Here is a 24,303-nt window from a genome sequence, read left to right on the forward strand (position 1 = left end):
ACAAAGTGATTCATGTGTGTTATGTCCTAAGGAATATGTGAGAATATATAATTTTTAAATGCATATATCTACAACTTTTCTGTAGTTCTGAGCTGCAAGCAGTGAATTTTCTTGTTTAGACAGCCTGACAAGAATTTTGCCAGTTCATTTCCTTTGTTGAACCAACCATTTAGCTTCCCTTATGGTTAGCTTCAGACTTTTTGGCGCCATCATTCAGGGCTCATTCCTAGCTACAGTTCTTCCCTGAGGATAAACTTTCTTGGTTTGTTGGCATTAGGATTGACTTTGCCGTTGCTGTTTGCATCAAATGTTTCCATTCACTTAAAGGGCAGTGTCAGCTGCTACAGGAAGTCAAGGCAGCTTCTCAAATCATAGGTGAAGAATGGAAGGAATGTGACATCTCTAAATTTGTTTCAAGGATATGAATAAAGGCAAAAAGTGTCGTACATTAAGAATCAAATGGCTGGCGGTGTGACTTTAGAGACATGAGCCAAACACCTTGAGTCCATGGTTATTTAGTTCTTTACTATTTCTCTGGAGATTTTTTCACATGCTTAACATAGCTATCAAAGCCTGAATGAAACAGAAAATGAAGCCAGAGGCACTTTCTCCAACCCCCAGTTTCTTTTTTTCTTAGTCTCCAGTGGAGGAAATGGTGAGAACTACAAGTCTGCAGTGTGCTTTTGAGTGTATAGTGAAGTGTGCTGTAAATTCATAGTTAAGGCTGTGTCCTTTTTAACAGGATGCTGTTATGTCTTTGTGTTAACATTGAATCTGGTAATAAATTCAGTCAGCAGCTCTCACAACCTTCTCTAAATAATTCTACACAATATTTATTTATTTTTCATTTTTTAAATTTGGGGCATATTTGAACACTTTACTTTCTTCTGTTTGCAGTTCATGGCTGCTGAGCTAAACTTCTCTCACGTGTTCTGATAAGATTTTGGACACAGGCCACTTCTCAAATCTTAAGCACATAGTTGTTTCCCTTAGTTGGAGTGTTGCCAAAATTAGCTGTTGTATCAGAGTGAGCTCTGTTAGCTGCTTCTGTGTTCTTATGTTGCCAACCCACTGCCTTGAGATACCAGCCTTCTGCAGGCCTCAAAGTGGATGCTGAGCGTGAGCTCTGCAGCTTCTCTCCCACTTGCTCTCCACTCCCTCCTCAGTGCCCTGTCTTCTGCTGGGGCCTGCCATCTCCTGCGCTGGGCTACATCTACCCAGAGCTTTAATCTCTTCAATTAAGGCAAAAAGCTAAGACGGGCATGGGCTAGACTTCAGGCTGCCCAGGGATGTTACAGGTGGTGAGGAGCGCATGGTTGCGTGGGGAAGTAATACAGCTAGGAAGGGTGCCAGGAAGGGAAGTAAGGCTTAATGGAAGGAGAAGAATAAAGTGAGCCTTGAGACCCAAGGCGAGGTTTATGAATGAGAGCGTTTATCCATACTGAAAGCCACCCATGTGAGTAACAATTGTTGGTGTTGTAGACTACTTTGAGCTATTTAAAAACCAAAAAAAAAAAAAAAAAAAAGAGAGAGAGAGAGAGTAAACGCAGCTGTAATGTTGTAATGTGACTTCTCCCGTTGTTGGTGTGTGTCATCTTACAGAATATTTTGGGAGGTGACCAGGGGCCAAATGGCTGCTGCTTAACATTATCATAATCCCTGTAAGCCTCACTGAGCCAAACTAGCAACTGTCAAGTGAGGATGATAACTGTAGCTAGTGTGTCTGTCTCCCTTCCAAGTTTAGGATAGAGAACACACGTAGTGCATTATTTTATTTTTTTCCTCCATGTGGTAGAGGTGGCTGTGGCTATGACAGGGCAGTGCCCACCTGTGTGTGTCTGCACAATGACACAAGGAAAATTAGGCAGAGTGGATGTCTGGGACACTACAGTCTGCACTCTAACAATGGGCATAAGTGGTATGTTTGGATTTAGATGTTGCCTTGTGTGCCATATACTTCCTGCTGCATGTACTCTGCCAAATCTGTGCTTCAAATATAATACTAAGTATTTTTAAGAACTTGTGTAAGAAAGCTAGTACGACATCTGCCAACTTTGGCTCTTGCAGGACCTTACTTGCTTGTCTTCTTGTAGATCTGTTGTCTAGTAGGAGACTGAAGTGTATTCAGATTTTATTTGGCTTGCTCGGGCTGCTTTGACTAATCCTTCCCTTCTCTTTCCCCCTCTTTTATGTATGCTGCAAAGCATAGTTAAAAAAAAATCTATCAGCCACACAGCAGAAAAAAGTAGTAGAAACAAACAAGTGTACTCCTTTGTATACAGTCTTTTTTTTTTTCTTTTTTCTTTTTTCCTCCCCCACTTCCAGCTCACACTGAGATGTGAACTCTGGTTTTCAGTTCATGCAACAGGATGTATCCAGTATTTCTAAACGTTTTACAATAGTCAGAGGATGTGGAGTTGTCTGTGGCATGTTAATAGTCCTTACTTCCAAGCACAAAAGCGATTTAAAAAAAATCTATACACAAAGAGTTTTGGTTTGAGGAGTTTCATTATTATTCATCATGCAACTCTCTCGCTTCATCCACTGAAGTTCTAATGCCAAAGTGAAAACAAAACTGCTTTTGCAAATCCTCAAGTATTGAGAAGCAAGCACAAGGTTTTGCAGCATAGCTTAAACTGAAGAAATGTTTTTATTTTGAGATTTGCTTTATAAAGCCTCCTCTTCTCAGCTAGTACTATTTGTGATGATTTCAGTAGATATGTAGTCCTATGGAATTAAAGTTGCCTCCGGAGTTTAGTAAAACATGTAAAAGCAAATAAATTTTGCACCTCTTTTCGGGGGAAGAAAGTCCCCATTCATCACATTTGAAAATTGGTATTTGAGGATTCTGTTCCTTATTTGCTTTCATTCCACTTGATTTATACAATCATTTGTTTCTCTTCTCCTTCCCTCTCTTCTCCTGAAAACACATCCATTGCCAAAACATATATTAGATTCAGAAATGAGTATCTCAAAGGGGAAGTGCTGCAAGTTGGATAGTTACGTGTGAATGAAACAATACTTGTAAGGAACTCTTTGCCTTTGATTTCCTGGTGTTCCTGTTCACCTGAGCATTTAGAACAAGTAAGTTTTTTTTTTCTTTTTTATTTCCTTGTGCAGGGAGAATAGGCCGAAAGTTTTAAATCCATTGCACTGTGTCCTTTACACTTTTACTTGACTGTTTGTTTATTTATTTATTTATTTAACAAAGCTTTATGACTCTCCTGTCATGATAACTCTGGAAGTTTCCTAGGGAAAGTGCCATCCTGAAGAAAAATCCATTAGGTTGTGCCTCTGCCTTAGGGGTAGTGTAAAAGCTGTGCAAGAAGAGAGCCCCACACTGCCTGAAGGACGGACTGCTGAAGGAGACCTCCCCTCCTTTGGAGCCCAGCAAGGTGCTGCCTGTGTACCAGAGAGAAGAGGATGGGAGGGCTTGAAGGCTACAGAGCTGGGCCTTTCCCATGTGCCTGAAAACTCTGAGCAAGGCTTTAAAAATTGATAAGAATCTTTATCTGCACTGTCCAGTCCCTGTCACGACAGTTACAGAGACTGACCTAGGCACAAATCCTATTTCATAAATAAGTAGTGACTAGTGCCTGCCCTGCCAGTCTTCTCATTGCTATGACAGCAAAACTTAAAAGAAATTAGTAAAATTGGACTAAGTTCAGTATTCTGAAGCTTAATTTGAAACTACTTCTAAATGCAGCTTGGACGGAGGCTAATTTGCTTTTACAGTGGAGGGTTGTTCCACTGTTTTCTGTCTGTGCAAAATCCTATTTTCTTCTACTGCTTGCTTGAAATCTGAAAGAAGCGGAAATAACAATGCTGGTTCTGTGTATGATTGTGTACGACTTTCATTTTTGACCATATTGGTGTGCAACCTACACTGTAATGTTGAGGAGGAGGAGACAGGGACAGACTGACACGGACCTTCATTGTTTCTCCTCGTCTTTGAACATTTAAAATTTCTCCTGAGCATGGGACTAATCTACAGTGAAAACTTTAAAGTAAAACTTGAAAGTTGAATCTGAAAGATTCCTGAGTTTTCAGCTGGGCTATTTTTCATGTTTGTTTTGGAGCATCTTGTCAGGCTCCTGAGGGCTGTGTAGGCAGATGCTGCTGCTTTTTATTAATTGCTATGTCAAAATAAAAGTGCTCACTGAAGCCATTGAACCAATTTTGGCTTATGGAATAGAGGGCGACAGTGAGGGAGGGAGGAATTTTGTATAGTCTTTTGGAAAAAAGATTCTGGAGCCCTGGGGCTTCTGCTCAAATAAGTTAGCTTGGGAAATAAATCATGGGGTTTGACTGCTGCGACCTCTTGCTCTTCAGGTCCAGGAGGGAGACAAAGCGAGCACTGTTCTGAGGAGATAGATGGAGGATAAGCACACATTTTAAGTGGAAGCTCAAAGCACTTGTGTGGCTACTGTTGGTTCTTTCAGAAAGAAGAGACTATGTCTACAGAGCTACGCGAGATTTGGGGGAGAGAGTCAGACTAATCTTAATGTGTGTTTTCCTAACAGTTAAAACTCTGCTGTTTAGTTGTCCTGTGGGGAGTGAATGCACTTGTGTTGGAAATCTGCTTGCTTTTATGAATGAAGAATGTAGTGTGATTCAGGGGTGTTACCTGACTGACGTAAGCTTGTAAGTCTACAAGGGCTACGAGATCTTGGGGTGGCGAGAGGAAACGAAGTGCTGAACAAAGGTTATGTTCTGCAGCCTGTGAAAAGCACCAGCCGGCAGGGGCTGCTAAGCCTTGTGCCTAAAAGTAATGACGACATCTGGTCCTGGCATGGCTCACTCTGACTCCACTGTATTACTATTAATAAATTTCTTTCTGATACTGTATATTGGACTGGAAACTTTCTGTTGTCCAGTCTGCTTTTCAGAATGGCCTGTGTTTCGCAGTCTTGGCTATCTCCTGCTCCTGACCACTGCTGGCGATGATGGTTAATCAAGGACTTGCCAAAGGACCCAATTGTTGTCTCTTCCATATCCTAGAAGTTGAAAAGCAATGAAAATACAAGTGAAGGTTGCACTGAGCATACTTTTATTTAGCTGGTTTTGGGAAAAATAGCAGGGAAGCTTCCATAGTGTTATTCACAAAGGAATGGGTACATAATCTACTATTCATCAAATATTATTTTATTCCAAAGTCATTAGTGAGTGAATTCATCTGTCATGTTCTTCCTGAAAAAAGCACAGGTCTGTGGCTAAACAGAGTATTAAACTTTCAGAAAGTTGCAGGTGTTTTGCATGTAGAATACACTAAATGTTTGGACAGTGGTTTATGCATTTGTAGACCCCACTGAGTTAAGCCTGTGTGAAAACTTGCATCAAGGGATGTGCACATTTGTGGCTGCTATTGGACTGTGGCCACTGGGACAGCCAGACTACCCTTGGTTTGGTAGAAGTTTATTCTAAGGAAGAATTTGGATATTTTGTATCTGAAGGAGTGGCTGTTGCATTCTTGCTTCTAAATAAAATCTAGAATGGATAAAGATGAGATAACAGAATACAGAATCAAAGACAGTAGCTAGGATGAATGTAGCAATCAAACCAATTACCATTTCCAGTTGTTACCTTTTTTTCCTCCCCTTTTTTCTTAGTAGGGATGGCTGAATGGGTCGCACATTGGTTGCTAAATTGCCATGATTTACAGCTGGATGCATTTAAGTTTAAGGAACAGGACCTTGTTTTGGTGTCGGAAGTTTAACCTGTGGGTGAGCCTTGGGCTTCATTGTTCATCCAATATGCGTTTTTCCACGTTGCTGGTGAGGTAAAGATGTAAAAATGTTTTTCCTGCATTTTGAGTGACATCTCTGAACTTGAAATTACCCAGTGTGGCATATTCCCTTTGAGTACAATGTTTACTGTTGAGCCAATATGCAGTGCCTGTATGTTTTGAGTGAGATTTGCTAGCTAGCTGTTGAGGGCATACAGGAATCTTTTGGAGTGTATTTTTACTGTAGGCAGAAATATAAGCAAAAGTATACAGTGGTGTAAAATACCTATGCTGTGGTATCCTGAGAGAAGAAGCCAAGGGAGCAGCCTCTACTGACAAAATGCATGAAAAATGGAAAGTTAATGCAAGGAACTATTAATAACTCTTGGATATGTAATTTTCTAACATAAAAAGCCTTTAATAAAGATTAAAGCTACAGCACACTTTCATCTCCCAGTTTTGTGCTTAGCAAGACAATAGGGAGGCCTATGTTTAAAAAGGGAAGAAAAAACCTCCTGGCTTTCTGCCTGTTAATTAGAATTAGAGATTTATTTTAAGTCTACATCTGCAGTGCATGCTCTATTCCTCCATATGACTCAAATTGCATCCATCAATTTAGATTTACTGAAGCATGCACATGTGGTAAAGAATCTGTGGTAAAATGGCAGAGCTGTCAATGAACAAATAATGTTGATAGATGCTTATAGTTCTCAGGCGTAATCCTTTAACCGTGTAATTGGATAGAGAAAAACTGAAAGGGTTGCTGTTAGAAGTCTGAGACATTTTCCATTTAAATTGGTAGGATTCAAAGCAAGTCACTTAAGTCTCTAAAGAGCTTTTTGTGCTGAGATAGTAATTTTTTTTAAATGGTCTTACTGTAAAAGAACTTTATTCTAGGGAATTCCAGCAAGCAGAAATAGAGGTGTGCAGGGCTGTTGGATAACAAGCATCATGCTGGCTTCAAGGGTTAGTTACTATCAATTGTCTGAACCTGTCTTTAAATTAGAAACTTTGGAAGGGATGAGAAAGGAGGCAATGGCTGTAGGCATTTTATTTTAAATGAATGAAGCCCTTAAATATGTATGCAACAATTCCCTGCTGTATTTGCTCATCCTGCTTCTCTATGTGCTCTAGTGGTCTCTCTTACAAGGCCTTCTGTAAGCAGGGGTCTCTCCCATCCATTTTAGGCACATGCTAACATGTAATATAGTGTCTCTGCCAGTTCTGTTTAGGGACCCTTGTTTTTCCAAATAAAAGGAAGTACCTGTTCTTTCTTGAACGTTAGGAAATCTTGTTTTGTGGCCATTCAAGGTAGGTGGGGAGAGCTGAGATAGAACAGCGCTTGAAGATGCATCTTCGTGGGAGGGAGAGACCATTGTAGTCCACAGTGATGTTCTGGGTATGAAGTGTAAGCACACTTTTTCTTCCAGGGTGCCAACACTAATTTCTCTCTTTCTTTGTGTGTGTGTGTGTGTATGTGTTTTTTGTTTTGTTTTTTTACCCAGCCCCTTCTACGGAGAAGACTTTTACTGTGAAATTCCTCGGAGCTTTCGTCATCTGTCATTTTATATTTTTGATAGAGATGTTTTTCGAAGGGATTCCATCATAGGTATGTGTACATATTATTTTTTTTTTTCCTTTATAAGCTTAATTCTCTTGGATTTTGACTGTCAGACCATGGCCTTACAAGTGGAGGTCTTGAGTTGAGTTTTTTTTTTTTTTTTTGTCAAATCAGTTAGTGACTACAGCATTACTGTTACAAAAAAGGTTAGGAGATAAGTGCTGGTTGTTCTGGGGGCAAGTGCAGATTGCAGTTTAATCAAAATAGGCATTATAGCAGTGTCTAAATGTTGGCGGTATTAGTTACTGTATTTTTTTTTAATGTAAGGTCTTTTAGTTTTGGAGTGTTACAGGGCTCATTGGAGTTATCTGTAGGCAGTATCATTAAAGTCCAACGACCTTAGTGGGCTGCACAGTAATAGTTACTGGTCACAGGTACCCACAGTACAGTGATGACAGGAAAAAAAGTTATGAAGAGCATCAGAGCAAGCTGTTACTTGTAGAACTGAAAGTTTCAGGTCTGTGAGACTTTCGGTGCCTATTTGAGATAGACAAAGGTTCAGCTTTTCCAAATATTGCTTGCCAAACATTTCACAGGCAGCAAACTGCATGACACTTGATTCATCCCTAGGGGTAAGAAGCTTATTCAACTCAAGTTATTATACGCGGGAACAATTTAAGTTTTAAGGCATTTTATTACGGCATTTAAGCTTCCTGAAACCATATCAATTTTGAGGACTGATATCATATCATATATATATTTTTATACATATATGTATGTATATACATATTATTTATAAAATATATATTTTTTTCTATTTTATTTGATTGCTGTGTGTTAGTGGCCTTTTTTTATTTGTTATTTTTTTAGGGTTTTTTTAGTGGTTTTTTTTTTAGTTCCCTTAATTGAAATAAGCCATGTATGACTGACTCACTAAATTCCAATATAGAATGGCTGTAGCTCACAGTGAGGTGTGTATATTTTGATGGAGCTTGTGGTGAGGAAGCTGTCTGATGTTCAGCAATAGTTTGTACAGTGCTATAAAAAGCTATTATATGCACAGAATTGTAGTGTTGATCTCTTCACATATATCTTTCCATTACACTAGTTTATCATGCAGTTACTGTCTTTTCTCTTTAATTCTTTGTGATTTACATATGAGCTGAGAAGCTGGATCATTCTCTTTATGGCCCTAACCCAGCTCATCTGTGTGTGGAATCTAGCATTTTTGTTGTTTTTTGTTTTTGTTTTTTAATGGTGGCAGTGGAGGGGAAGACCTAGCCTGCTTTTGAGAATGTGGTAGGAATCTTAGTTTTGAATTCTTTTTGTGGATTTCGTGTTTAATGTTACGGTGAGAATTTGACTTCTGGTTCACTGGGTCAGAGCTTGTGAAACTTAATCCAAAATCCAGTAAAGTTACTAGAAACTGTTTGTATTAAACTTAATTGAACAATTCTTTAACAAGAAATTGTCTGCTTTATTTAAAGTGTTAATCTGCTGTCAGATACTCCATTCCTTTAAGGTGTATCAGCTTTAAATTGAGGTTCTCTTAGCTGTGTGTCCTCATACCTGTACATCAGTTTAAAACAAATAGGTGTATATTTCCATCAGTCACTGACAAGTAGAAGTCATTACTGTGATTTTTAAGAACTTTCTTGTTTCCTGACATCTCTTTAGATTTTGCCATATTTCTAAAGTAGGACTCTGCGATATGTTCAGCCAAACTCTCCAGCTGGTAGGTTGGTTTATGTAAGTTTTAGGATACCTTGTTCCTCAAAATGAAAAAATTAGGAATTCTGTTATTTTGGGGGCTTTTTCTGAGGTTACTTTTTCTTGAGGCAAATAACTACCTTTTTCAATTTAATGTGTTAACCCCATCTTGAAATATCAGTGTACAGAAGTGCAGTTAGGTAAAATTCATGTCTCTTTCTGAGAAACAACACAAGATACATGAAAGATCTTAAAGGCAGGATCACCAGGTAAATACAGTACAATAACAGATAATGCTGTGGAGCCAAGGCAATTTAACAGGAAGCAAGAAGTCCATCTTGCAGGCATTATGAAATATTTCATCTTTACTTGCAGGTCCAAGTGGCAGCTACTTTAACTATCCATTTCAGAGGAAAATGCTGTTGCACAAGAATATGCAGTTATAGCCAGAGACTTTGCAGAAGAAAAGTGTTAGGTAAAGAGCTAGGGTAGAACTGAGCTGGTCTAAAATGAACGCTTAGTTCTAGCATACGCATCTTGTGTGAGGCTTTCAGTTTTGGGGTTTTGAGTGGGCTTTTTGAAAGCTGTTTGGTCTCTAATCTCCAGCTTCTCACTGGTAATGTGAAATAATATCTCCTTTTTTTTTTTTTTTTTAACTGATGAGTTTTTCATTCTTGAAATCATCTTACTGGATCTCCTGTATGTTACCAGTTTTCTTTCGCTGCAGTGGCTCACAAGCAGGCCATGGACTGGGATTTTCTTGCTAAGAGTTTTACTCTGGAGCAAGGGTTTTGGCAGACATGACACAAATCAGACCCCATGAAACTGCAGGGAGAAGTGCAGATTACTTCATTTTATTTCCGTGTTCCCTAAATTCCTATTTTAATAGTCAGGCTCTGACATTGGAGGGGAATCCTTCAGGAACTGCTGAGAGCAGCTCATGCAATAAAGGACCTGCAGAAGATATGCAGAGAAATTTGTTTGGATGTGCAGATTGTTGATCAGGTTTCCATTCTTCTCTACCTCTTCGGGAAAAAGAGGTAGTATTCTTGCAGTTTGACTTTTCTTTTTTCTTGTGTGTGTGTATTGAAGAATCCATATATAGGCAGACTGATGTATTACTGTTTTACTGTAGCAGTTAGGTAACAATGGAGTTCTGGCTTTAACTGCATTGATATTTTACAGTTTATATTAGCTGTTGTAGTCCAAGAGTTTTCCCTCTTTTTCACTCTGTTTTTTTCCTTCATTCTGATCATAGGCATATGTGAAAAGCATTGCAAAGATGCAGAATCCTGATAAGTAGCTAAAAGGCAATGGAGAGAGGAGCGAAAAAGCAGAATTACTGTCACTTTATGATATTGATAAATCAAGATATTAAATTTGAATTTAAATTGATAGAATTTACCATGTATCAATATTTAAAGCTTTTGTTTGTAGTAGGAAATGGTTCTGGAACCAAAGCAGCACTCTGGAGTAACTGCATGCAGTTATTTTCAATAGTTCTTGTTGAGCAGGAGTCAGCAGCAGCAAAGCTAAGCAGTAGAGTGTTTTTTTTTTTTTTTTTTTTTTTTTTTTTTTTTTTTGATGAAGGGAACTCTTTCATAGGAACAACGTCTGTAACATTAAAAAGGAATAGTTGCTTTAATATGCATTCAATTCAGTAAGTCTTAAGAGACCTCCTCTGGAAGAGGCTTGCACTGAAAAGTTTGTTTAGAGTAATGCTAGAATAGTCTCTTCCACTGAGCTGCTGAATTCTGCGAATAGGGGCCCTTTGTTTGCATTATAGAGATCGCTTGTTATGTTCTGTCATCATGAGACACTTCTGAAGTAAGTGTGGTTACCCATGCTCATCTAGCAATGTGCTTTCTCAAAGAGGGGAATTGGGGATTAGTGCCTTCCATCCAGGGAGACTGAATTTAACTTCAGATGTTACTGAGCTTGTGAATTTGACTGTGTTTCCTGTGTGATCTGGTATGTTTAAGACATCTGTTTATGTTGTTTATTTGGCTGGGGTTTTTCTGAGAGCGGGAACACAGAGTGCATGTGTCTCAAAGCAGTGAGAATGTGAAAGTAGCTATTTTTTGAAGATGGTTGACTAGAAAAATTCCTTTTGAATCACTACTTTGCATTGTCAGAACTTTCTCTTGATGCTCTAATATTCATTTCCAGCGTGACTGGAGCTCAGAGTAGGCATACTTTATTCAAAGGTAAAGTGCATGTTTGTGATAGCAAATTATCTAACGTCCAAAATGCAGCTTGCTCAGTATGTGACAGATGAGAATGCTCAAGCCAGCAAAAAAAGGAAGGCGTAGGGAGAAAATGAAAAATGAGAAACCCCTGAAACCTCTGACAAATACTTCTGAGGAGAACCAAACAAATGCAAAAAAAATGAACACGTGTCTAGCAGATATGTTTTGGAACATAATGTAATACTTTGGCATACAGGATGAGAGAATTGTTCAGATAAAACTATCTTTGGGTTTGCATGTTTGTTTATTATGTTTGAGTTTTCCTAATGATAATTTGCTAAGTCACGTAGGATTTTGTTAGTGGAACAGATGCAACTCTGAACTGCATCTTGGAAGAATCTTCGATGCCAGCTGAAATGCAAATATAATGAATGAAATACACAACTTAATTGATCTAAAGTATGAGTTGTGTCTGGTTTTTGATAAGCTGTGGCAAATATACACTTCCTATGGAAATAGATTAGTCTTAAGTTGTCTCTTGCTATTGTGTCTTTTAACTGTTAGCTGGCTAGAGTTTAATACTGATTTACATTGTATGTCGGATGCTTTGAGTAGGAAATTAGAATGATGATAAGTTCCATTTTAATTTAGCCTTTTTTTTCCAAAGAGGAGCCAGAACAGCTTTACTTTCTAAAATAAAAGAATGACTTTCTCTACACTGTTTCCAAGTGATCAAATATGAGTAGGAGGCAAAGTTGATGAAAAGTGTATGTATAATAAATAGCAGAGTTACTTTCATCTAAATGTTATAATGAGAAAAATTCTGGGTAAATGGGGTAACTTGAAAAACTGGCAATTGATTCTCTACCAGCAGTAAGGGGAAAACAAGATAGCTCTGAGTAAATGCAGTACAAGGAATTAATGCTGCTAAATATGGCAAATATAAATATACATTCATTAATGATTAATTTTGATATTTCTTATTTTTTTAAAAAAAATATTAAACGAAAGTATAAATGAATCAAGCTGAGCCAATACATTAGAATTACAATACAGGTTTTCTCACTCTTTCATAAATGAGCTAGATTAACTGAAGAAAACATCTCCGCGAGAGGCCCTGAGCTGGTATTCTTATGGGTGTATAATGAACAGTTCAAGTTGCAAGTCTGTGACCTTGAATATATAGATCAGTTAAAAACAGGAAATGTGCCACACCAAATCATTTAACACTGCACTGAAAGAATAGTTAATATTACATGCCCTTCAGGTGGTAGGTGCACAGTTATTTATCCTCTGTTCAAATCACAAATCATGCTGTATTTTTTTCCTGAGCGCTTCATTTGTTTTGTTAACAGATACACGTAACTGGTGTGATAATATCTATATTAAGCAGGAAGCTGGACAGAATAAAGTGCAACCAACAGTGAAGTTCTGAGGGGAAGAAATTACTTTACCATATCAAATTTTGTCCTTCTTATTGCACTGAGGAATAAGAACTCTTTTATATTTAAGTTTATCGTAGTCCGGACTGATGGACAGGTTTGGTTGCAGTGGGGGTGGGGTGGGAGAGTACTAAGAAATTACCAAAGTCAAATTCCTGAGGTGCTCAGTGAAGAGGCAGAAGACCATTGTGGAGAAGACTAGCCAGTTATTCTGTTAATTACATTTACTATACTTCACTGCTCTGAGACACGTTTATAGAGGTTACTAGGTGTGTTCTAAAATAAATTGTAACCCTTGTGGCTGGTGTATCCTAACAGGTTGAACAATCTGCACTTTGCTTCAGTTCATTTAGTATTATGTAGGGAGCAGTAAAACAAATGTTGCCTTTGGAGGTAATCAAAGTTGGCTGCTGCGGACTAAATTAGAAAAAAGCAAGTCATAGCTCATGGACATTCTCAGAGAATGAAAACACTCTGGAACTGGAAGTGGTTTGAGGGTAGCACGTTTGAGCTGTCTGTGCCTTTGTTAATAAGTATGTGCAGGGCTGAGGAGAAGGTGTATTTATAAAGTTGTCACCATTTGTTACCAAAAGACCAAGCACACCATCCATCATGAAGTAACTGTTGCCAAGTGTAACTGAAACATCACCATTTTATACTATACTGCATTTGAAGTAAAACTGAAAAAGAACCATTCCTGCTAAGCTATGGTTCCTGTTAGGTAAATGGAGGAAAGATCTTCCAATACAATGCAAAATTGAGACCAAGGTTAAAGTAGACAATTGTGTTCCTTTTCTTTCCCAGTCCTCCACACAGCTGACTATGGCTTAGGCAGAAGTCACAACTTCTGGTTTACTGTTTCTGTGATGTGACTGTTGGATGACATGGGAATAATGTCTACTCACTAAGGTATAAATAGAGCTACTAATGAAATAAAGGAAACAGATGACTGTGTCCCACAAAGACAAGTCTTGAGAAGCTGTAAACTAGAATTAGCCTGAGAAGATCCTCTACAGTTGCACAGAAAGCCTAAAGTAAATACTTTCTGCATAGAATAAATTCTTAGGATGCGTTGACAATATCTTTTAACATAACAAATGATCACAAAAGCAGGAAAACAAAGTTGAGCTTTCAAAAATACATATTTTTCCTTTTTCCTCCTAAGAGTACACATCTTATAAACAAAGCTATTGTGCATGATGTGCTAGAACCTTGACTGTCTGTTCAGCATGTCCTTTTATGCAGGCCCTGTTACCACACAACGGCATTAGTGTCTGTATTTGGGTTATCGTTGTTGTTCTGTCCTCAAAGCTTACCTCTGGCTACTATATTTTGAGTGGGGATTGCTCTGTTTTCTGCAGTACTTGACTCATTTCAGCACTGGAAGGTGTAAAGCAGTTTATCTGGGTTTTTTTGCTTGAATAAAGCGAAGACTCTGAAGAAGATGCAACAGCAGTGGCTTCTGGTGGCAGTACCTAGAAGGAGCTGATGATGGAGGGCATGAAGGATGTAGTTGTCCAGTGCAGGCAGCATGCTGAGGATCTTGATTGCCTACTGTAAGACAGACGATGGTGACTGCAAGCCTTGATTTGGGACTGGTCCAGCATAGAATGAGCCACAGGTTTTAGCAACTTTCTGAAGTGTGTGTGTGTGTCTATTTTAAGGGCCCAGATAGCAGCTAACTAGGAACTGATACTGAAGGTGTGGTTGCGTAGATTATTATATTACTTTTTTTTTTTTTAATGGGGGTGGGGGAGAGATGAAATTGCAATGTAGATCGGGGGATTCTTTAGGGTTGTGGCCAACAGAACCGTCCTGACAGAGGATGGTCCTTGCAATGCTGTGCCTGGTTTCTCTGACAGATAGATGCTACACATTTTTCACAACCTGCCTTTCTTCACCTTCTTGTCCAAGATAGATCTCAAAAAATGGGGAAAGTGTTTCACAAGTGACTTATTTTTATTGTGTTTGCACTAATTATTCAAAGAACAGATGAAGCAGGGATTTTGAGTATAGTAGTCCCCAATGCATAGCACGCAATGCTTTTGTGTTGGAAGAGTGTTCTGCCATTGTCACCATTAATTTCTATCAATAGCAGCAAATGATATAGCCGTGCTCGTGGTTCATGATATGCAACACAGGAGCTGGGAAGGAACAGTTGTCCTGCTTCTGAGACTCTGAAACTTTGTGTTGTCCGTAATGCTTATCCATATCTTTCTAATTCTGAAGTAGGGATGTTACTGTTTTAGTCTTCTCTCACGTTGTGAGGGGAGTACTTGTACTGTTCTTGAACAAGACAGGCTTCTAGCTCTTTTTGCCTTATAAAGCCTCTTATTTGAGGTAAAAATAACCCATTCATGTAGATAATTATGAATTCCATGTAGTTTGGAGGAGTAGCAGTGATGTGTGTGTGGGGGGGTATGTTTTTAATGTTGGAGATTTCATTGATTAAAATCCCATAAGCCTTTTTTGGCCTAAAATGTGATTAAAACAATTCTGTTTTGTCCTTAGCATTTCCCTGCTACTCAGAGCTGCTCTACTTGTGCACCTTCATATCAACTGTTTTAAATGAATTCCCTGATGTAGGGGTCACTGCACTAATATGCTTGCAGGGAACAATTTCTGAACTGGCCAATATGTCACAATGAATTTAAAGCATCCCAAAGAGACTCCATTTTCATGGCATTATGTTCACATTTACATGAACATGTTCACATTTACATGTTTTAAAATATGTGTGGTCATGTTTTCATTTTTTTATTTTTTATCAGACAAATATTTTCCACTATGGAAGTGCCCATAAATGCAGACTGAAATTGCGAGTGAAACAGCACATGCTATGAGCTAGTTCAGACCTCAGTGAGTCTGCCCAGCCAGAACCCCTTTGACCTCAATGCTGATATGAGGCTTTGTGAACATGATTTACTCGTGTTTATTTTTTGAATTTGTTTATGGATGGATGAAGCCTGTGATAGTAACTAAGGTACTCTGGGCATTTTAGTAAGCCTTTTCTCATGCTTATAATTTGACTTGTTGTGAAAATAGTGGTCTATGAGTGCTTGAGGCAGAGTAGTTATGAAAGTGTATCTAAGACTTCTAACGAAGTAGCAATAATTCTCTTAAAACGGTGGGCAGAGACACTCTGGTTAAATTTCATTTCCTTATTCTTCATGATATAGCTACCAAGACTGGATAGGATCCAGTTGAAATTGGACATCTAACCCCTAAATGTAACTGCTTAATGTGATAGTTTAGGCGAGCCTACATTCACCTTGCATTTGGCGTAAGTATGTTTGAAAGAAAGCTTCTGAAAAGCATTCGCCTCCAATTTAGATACTTACACTTAAGCAACTGCATCTCCCCCTAGAAGATTCCAAAAATAACTCCATCCGTGAACTAAAAGAAACACAGGTATGTAACTTTTTTATGTCTAATAAAGCAGACCTTCAAAACTTAGCTCAGATTGCATGTCTTAGTTGAATGGGGAAGGTATTTATGGCTGTTGCTGATATCTATGGAGTTGAAGGAGGGTGGGTAAGATACTTGCTGCCCAAAAAGACAGTGTCACTACTTCAGCACTCTGGTGCCAGCTATGAATTTGAGGCATGTCAGTAAGCTCCACTGCTGATGAGCAAACATGTCTCTCTGACATGCACATTTCCTGTCGTTATCTGGTTGTTGACTTGCCAGTCCCAAAACGCTTACTCGTGGGCCCTCAGCAGTTTAGCATGTCCGTCTTCTGGATGGGAAAAACTTTCTCCCTTGGGAGTCAGTATCACTTTGTTCCTTGTTAAGGCACTGAAATAGTATGACAGACTTTCCATGGCTCTATGAAGATTTCCTTGTGTTTAAGTTCTGGAGCCATTGCTGGCTAACCTGTGTCTTTCTGTCAAGATGGTCCTACTGTGCTGTTTTAATTTTTCCTCAACACAAGCGGGGAATTTGCAATAACTGCAACTTGCAGCAGCTGTCTGTGTTCTGTCGTGTTTGGAGTGGGCTATTCTCTAGGCTTAGCCACCTTCAGGGAGTCAGAAGCAGTGGCTTAATTGGCCTCCATGACCTCTCACCATTTAATATTGCAGTTATAAAGAGGAACAGTTTATTGATCTCACTTGATTCAAGCTATAACAGAATGAGGAACTGGAAGCTCAAAAGCAGAGAATATGTTGGCAGACTAAGAGTGTTCCCTCAACCCCCCATATTATGGGCAAGTTTCTTCCAAGAGCACTTTTCAAAACAGCTCCTCAGGCAACTCAAGTAAGGAGGTGCATATGACACTGGGAGATGCCCTATCACAGCAAAAAGCCCTACAGTGTGAAAAGTACACATCTTACACAGAGTAAAAGGAGTTGGGGCTGACAAACATTTATCAGATGATTCTACATAAGGTTTGGCCCAAGTGGGATGAAAAAAAATGTATTCATGTAGCTTCTACAATACTTATTCTAAAATGGATAATAGCATACCCTTTAGACCTCTGTTTATCCTGTGATGTTTGCTCTGGATATTCGGCTCATCATCAGTGTAAAACTTGAGGAAACTAAGGTATTTAGGTTTGAACAGCTGTCAAGTATTGTATGAATAAGAGAGGGGAAAGAGGTTTTTTGCAGCTAGAGATCAAACAAAAGTCACCCACTTACTGAAAATCTGCATGCGAAAAATATTCCTCATGTTTTCCTAGCAGTCGTTTCTGATACCTTTGTTAATTTTTGCTGAAGTGTAAGTGCCAACCTGGCTTTGCTCCATTTGGTTGCAAAGCCTCATATCAGCATTGAGGTCAAGGGATTCTGATGGGGCAGGCTCATTGCGAGTATGGTTTGCACTAGATCATAGCATGTACTCTTTCTCTGCATTTATAGGCACTCTCTATAGTGGAAACACTTGTCTGTAATAAAGGGGGTTCAGCAGGGAATTCAGGCAGTGGATTTTTATCTGCTGTGGATGTAGAAATTTTAAACTGCTTTGTTGCAGCTGGACAGCAGGTAACATTTGTCTTTATTACCCTTAAGATAAATAGTTCTGGTGTTTAATCAGTGACCCCTCTTTGACGATGTGCACATAGGAGGCAAACTAGTCCCTGCTCAGAGTTGAGGGAAGAGTTAATTAGTTAGGACTTTGGGTCCTTTTAACATGTGACTCAGGCCTAACCCTTCACTGTAAGTGAATTAATGGTACTGCAGCCAGCATTAGCGGAGGACGATGCGTTAGAAATGCTACGTTATATTGCCTCAGCTCATTTAACAGCATTATGCAAAGTTTCATGCTTTTCACTGTATAAAGTATCTTTAGAAAATTTAAAGAAGACACAAGAACTCCTGAAATGGTATATTTTAAAATCTGTAGAATAACTGTAAGGTAGTTTTTCAGATTAAGCCTCATGCCTTTTTAAAATGACAAGTTCCAGTCCTGCTGCTGGCTGACTTTTTTTGTTTTTGTAAGGAAACATATCTTTTATTAATTTAGCATCTGACATAAACATTCAGATGCCTTAGCTGTAAGTGAGGCTCTCTGCAAACTGGCAAATGGTCATTAAAAGGTGAGAAGTAATCATCAGACTAGTGCCTAATCCTTTCGTCACCAGGAGGTAATCCAGACAGAAGGTAGCTGTGACTGAACGTGGGGTATGCCTGAGCCAAATTATGAACTGTGTTTTAGTCTTTGTATGGAAATGTTGGACAGTGAATTAACGAGCTCAGACAATTTAGTGGCCTATTTTCCAGACTTGCCTGGGAAGAGCACCAGAAATCCCAGTGAGGGACAGGCACTGAGGGTGCAGTACTTTCACATACACTTTCTCCCGTGGTAAAGCCCACATTTCCCTACCCATCCATGTTGCCTAATTTCTGCCTCTGTGCCCAGAGGACTGACCTTCTGCCATCCTCTATCTTCCAGCTGTGTTAATGTGACTTTGAGTAGGGGAGCCATAAAACAGGTCAGCTGAAACGGTCTGTGTTAAAAATGCAAACACCACCCACACATGACCCCTGAAACCTATTTCCTCCTGCCTTCTTCTCCCCCAGAGTGTTTATTTTCATTGTTTGGAGGTTTTGAATTTGGATTATTTTACTCACAGTGTTTCAGAACATCACAGGGACAGAGGGGAATGGTTGGGGAAAATGGGAGTCTCTTAAATCTGTTTGTATCAGAGATTGTAAAATCAAGTCTGCACCCTTAGGACTGTGAAGCCCCTAGCTAATAACTTATTTCGTCTGTGTGCTGGCTGTGTGTCTTGAAATAATAGATTGTTGGTAGATTGCTTTTCCCTACAGACAGATTTGCACAAGGAAAGGGCCAGTTATTGCATGTCGCATCTTTGTTTTGAACACAAGGCTCAAGGTTTAAATATGCCAGTGAAGATCTGTTCTGTTTGAGGTTGGGAAGCAAAAGAAAATCACTGCCACGTTAGGTGAAAAATGTGCAGAAGTGTGCATGGGATCCCCTGACTTGATGAACCTCAGACATAGGGAAGAAATGAGTTCAAATGAAGAAATGCTTTTACCGCACCTTTGCTGGTCCTGTTCCTGAGAAAATAGTTTACTTTTTAAAAAAGTCACATGTGTGCATTGAAACTATACCTTACATTGTGTGAAGCATGTTGTTTGCATTTCTTGTCTCCTTCCATACAGCATCTAAAAGGTTAAGCTAACAGAGCCAGAGTCTCTGCAGCCTTGGGTAGCTGTGAGGAAGCAGACATAAGTGACTGGTTGCCTCAGATACAAGTTTTGGAGTCTAGTACAGCTGCCTGGCAGCAATCCAAGTTTTGAGAAAGAGTATTGGACATTGGAGTCGAGTGTGGGAGTGTGTTGAAGAATCTCAATGAGGAAAAAGTGCCCTGAGTGAGTGATGGTAAATTTTTTTTGATCTCTGTTGTCAGGTTTATCTTCAAGGAGAATTGTAGGCCCTTATGAATTCAAATTATAGGTGCCAACAGTTTAAGATTATTGGCCTAGATTTAACCTGGATCTTGCAAGTCTAGAAGTTGTTTGAGCCAATACATAGGTCAGTGGGTGACAGAACAGTAACTGTGCAGAAGAGTGCAGGGCCGAACCCTGTCCAGTGCCTGCATGATGCCTTATGTGGGCCATGCGATGGAGAAGTGTGGTTTGGGTATGAACGTTGCCTGTACAGGCTAAGAGTTTATAAAACAGAAAGTCTGTAGGACACTGCCATACACAGAGAATTGTTTAACAGGCCAGATTGTTTAATCTGCCCTGTCAATAATGCACTTTTTATATGTTTAGACTAGTAAAAATATAGGCCTTTCCCTTATTCTTTCTCTTCCTCCTCCCCCAATATTTTTCTTCTTTGTGGATCATTTGATGTGTAGTGGAAAAACACTGGCTTCCAGCCAGCCTGGTCAATAAGTTTCAGTCATTAATAGGAACTGCAGATTTGCGGAGCACACAGTACTGTTCAAACGGTTTCCTAATCAAAACTGTTGTACCATCACGTTAACCCTCTTAGAGCTGGAGGCATGTGCCACTGTCTCAAAATCTTGTGCACTGTAATTACCTCCTGATTCTGTTGTCAGACCTTCTGTATTGGTCTTGCTGTACTTCGTTTAGAAAGCAGTGGGACTCCCTACGAAAAGAGGGGCAGTGGCCACACTATTTATGGTGATTAAATGTGCTAAAGTAAGAGAAATTGTCCTTGGGTTTTCCCCAAGGAAGAGCCCTGCAAGGGAGGGGACTGCGTAGGAAACCGATTGAGAGGAAGAGATGAGGGATGCCATTCGCGAAGCAGGCGTTACACTGCGGTCCGGCAGAGGGTTTCTGCAAAGGATTAGGAGGGTAGAATGAGGACAGCAAGCAGTGAAAGTAAACGATTTCAAATGAGATCCAAAGCAGTTACTGGAAGGTCATGTGTTTAAACCTATACCTCTGAGAAGTTGCCCAGATAGTGCTATGGTTAGAGAATAAACATGGTAGCTTTGAAAATACACAGCCATCATTACAGAGATTCTCAGCAGCGTGACTTCATCTGTTTCTCTGTTCAGCAGAGTTCAAGTGTCTTATTTACCCTTTCAGCCTTCTTACTTTGTAGATTTGTGTAATATAATTACTGGTTTTCAAGTTTCAAGTCACTAGGTTTGTATGTCCAATAAAGAGCCTGGTATTGTATTTGCTGCTTTAATCCCCAGTTTAATATTAGCCAGGAGAGGGGCCTAGTAGTCTCCAAAGGATAAGAAAGAGGAGGAGAGTGCTGAGAGCAGAGGGAGGATGGCTTGGGAGTAACGTGTCAGAAGCCCTGTGGAAGCCGGAGCAGAAACACTGGCGGAAGCTATGGAAGGCAGCTGTGGAAGGATGGCAGAGCAATTTAGAAATTGGACTGAAAGTCTGGAAACTCCCCAGAATCAGCCTGAGGGTGACAGGGGGACGCAGTAGTAGCTGCAACCAAGTGCTTGGCAGCTGCCCAGCAAACAGGAGAGCTGAGTGTATCTGTCTAAGCACGGCTAAAGAAAAGGCCAAAATTTGTTGGGAGACAGGTGGATGTAGGGGTGGTTTTACAACCCATCCCACTTAAAAACTATTCTCAGGACTTAATTAAGCTTTTAGGTTTCAGAAGGGAGAATACTTTGTGTCTGCCATTTTCACAGCCTTCCATTGTGTGGATTTTTTTTTTTTTTTTTTTTTTTTTTTTTGTAAATGTCTTCTATTAACGTTTGCTGGGGTAATGTATTACTGATACTTGATTGGATGGCATGGATTTGGGGAGTCTTGGAAATCTCTCTCATGCTTACAACAAAGACTGTGGCTACTAGAATATTTTCTTAACATGATTTGGTTGAGGATTTGGTCTTTTATTTCCTCAGCAAAGTGGTGGTCACAAATTGTATGTGAACAAGTCTGTCAGGAAAGTCTGCTACTGAGCTACATTGACAAAAGGCAGCTGTCTTGAGCCTCATGAACATCTCTGAACGTCCTGGATTCTTTCATCTATAACATGCTGCTTTTCTCAGTGCCTAGGGAAGCATGCAGCCCAAAGATGCTTTCTGAGGATCATGTGATCCATGAACATGCCATGCTCTGTTTTGTATATACAAAGAAAGAAGCTTGGAAAAAATTTCATTACCCCTCAGAGTGTGCTTTATGTAACACCTGTGAGAGATTGGGCAAGATAAAAGTTAGAGCTTTACATATATATTATCCCTCAGTGTGCATGTACACCAGTTCACAGCATGGAATTGGCTGCTGTTGCCATAATTACCAGAAAAAAAAAAAAAAAAAAAAAAAAAAAAAAAAACTAATTTGGTGAGGACAGGGGATTTTTAAAACAGTGGAGGGGAAAGCTCAACTCTGTTTTCTCTGTATGGTTAGAGGTGGAACATGAGTGGCAGTACTTAGGTGACTCTGGATTGTGACATGCTAGCTGTACAAGATTTGAGTGAGTGAAGAAAGTAAATCTTTTACCACTAAGAGTGGTAAAGTGCTGTCAGCACAGCAAAGAGCTCCCAGCCTCAAAATGCAGATCTCTGATTCAGTCTTGACTTGATATCTTCTGTAGTAGCTGTACTTCTACAAAAACAAAGTGAAATACCTCATTGTAAAGTGTTGTTAGTAACCCCCAAGCTTGCAACATTCTATTGGGATTGTTAGAGACATCTGCCTCAAAAAACAGAAAACAAAACAAAAGTCCCTCCATTTAATTATAGTATCATGACAAAAATTAATAATATTTTTGCTATATTTGCAACCTAAGCCACACTGCAGAGTACTTCAGACTGTTAAATTGAGTATGCTGTTAGGAATTTTAAAGTCTTTCACAATATGAAATGGAAAAAGCTGTTCATCAGAAATAATTATGTATTGTGTAAAGAAATATGCCCTGAAGAAATTTTTCCTTGCTCTGAAGCCCTGTTTAAAGAGGATAGTCCTTAAATGATTGCTTTAAAAACCTGTTTCTGTTGGAAATCTTACTGAAGTGTACTTTTGGGCAACTATAGCCATTTCTTAAACTGTGCTTCTGGTTTGCTTTATTTCCAGGAAAAGTAGCCATACAGAAAGAAGATCTGCAGAAGTATCATAACAGAGACACCTGGTTTCAACTCCAGCATGTTGATGCTGATTCAGAAGTACAGGTGAGATGATCTTGGCAAAGGAATATTTGTAAAAGGGCTGTGGCAATATTATGGGTTGGATGGCTCTAGGACAAATGCATCGCTTCCCTGCATAAGGGAAGCATTGCTCAGTATGGTTTAGTTTTCATTGGTGTTTGCAAGTTGTGTAGTGTCTGCTTGGAGGGTGAAATATTGGTGTGCTTAAATCAATGGGACCAAGATTCTGCCCACATAAATAATTAAAGCTAGGTGAACTGTTAGGGTCACTGTATTGCAAGGAGGGATGTGGTCATCTGCTAATATCAAGTAACTTCAAACTTTAAAAATAACTGTTGACTCCTCAAGGAGCAGTGCCAAGTTAAAAACAGTATCTGCAGGTAACTGTCTTAAATAATTTTGTACATGGGTTATTGCAGGAATGATAGCAAACACATCTTGAACAAAAAACACTCCTTGTCAGATTTCTAGGCCTTGCTCCAAACCATGGGAATTCTGATGATATCACTTCAGCTTCATTTAGGATTTGGGAGGTTTCAGATTTTTGGTACACAGTGTGAGTGACTCCTGTTCTTCTCTGCTTAGCTTCTTTTGGAGCAAACTCTATTATCTATTGCAATGCTAGCTCTTGTGACTACAGCCATCATGACCAAATAAGAAATGAAAATGATATAGTGGGATATCATGTCACTATAAAGAAGTTATTTAACTGATTTTTTTTTCTGTAAATATGTATTATAGGTCACTTTCAAATCACAGTATTTGTTTAGAAGCTCCCAGACACTCCAATCTTATCTGTGCATCAGTACCCAATAAATATAAGGGGAAATGCTGCTACAAAAGTATTAGTTTTTCAATCTGCATGTAAGTCTGCCACATTAGGCCATAAAATGACAACTAGAGCATATGCATGCAGATACATAGTGTGATTATGCATAATGAAGCATGCATGAAAATATATTCAAGGCTCAATTTTCTATTTACTTGGAGAGATATAGTTAAATAATCTACTGTTGTGCACATGATACAAAGAAAGCCTCATGACAGCCTGTTCAGTCTATAACATTCCCTTGTAAAATATTGATTCTTTTTAACACCACATTTCATGCCAGTGGTGACGGAAAGGCTTTTAACAACCTTTTAACATTGAAGTCTATTCTGTTTACCCTTTTCTCCCTCTATTCTCGCCTCAAAGCCTCTTATGACAGTGACTTTAAAACAATAGATTTAGTGTTTATTTCCTGCAGGATATGAAAACTTTCCCTTTATAATTTATCAGTTGAAAAGGCCAATATTGAGATAAGCTTCCACACTATTTATTTTGCTATAATATTGGCACAAAAGGAGCTTGTGGAAGCTTTTTGGACCCAGGACAGAAGTGGTAATATAATGCTGTGAACTCATAACAGAAAGGTTTGCAGACAGTTCTAGCTGCTTGGGGAAATCAGGAGTGCATGCTGGAAAGCATGTTCTTTGTTTGTACAGTTTATCACTTCCTCTGTTTGTATCTTCACAAGAGCCCAACTGCTAAAAGCTGTTTCTGGGCTCCATGATAAGCAGTTATTACAACTAATATAAATACGAACAGCACTCAGATGGCTTTGTCAATTTACTTAGGTGTT

The 24,303-nt window shown here is 39.2% G+C and overlaps 1 protein-coding gene across 2 annotated transcripts in view; it reads left to right on the forward strand.

Annotated features, from left to right (window-relative positions):
* The window catches only part of RASA3 (RAS p21 protein activator 3), a 134,775-nt gene that overhangs the window by 43,512 nt on the left and 66,960 nt on the right, over window positions 1–24,303 (forward strand). For both annotated transcript variants that reach the window (XM_062601661.1, XM_062601663.1), the window contains exons 3-4: window positions 7,231–7,334; window positions 22,611–22,705. In XM_062601661.1, the coding sequence (XP_062457645.1) occupies window positions 7,231–7,334; window positions 22,611–22,705 (199 nt within the window). The remainder of the gene's footprint in view (window positions 1–7,230; window positions 7,335–22,610; window positions 22,706–24,303) is intronic.

The sequence above is a fragment of the Rhea pennata genome, chromosome 1 (assembly GCF_028389875.1).
Source record: "Rhea pennata isolate bPtePen1 chromosome 1, bPtePen1.pri, whole genome shotgun sequence".
NCBI lineage: Eukaryota > Metazoa > Chordata > Aves > Rheiformes > Rheidae > Rhea > Rhea pennata.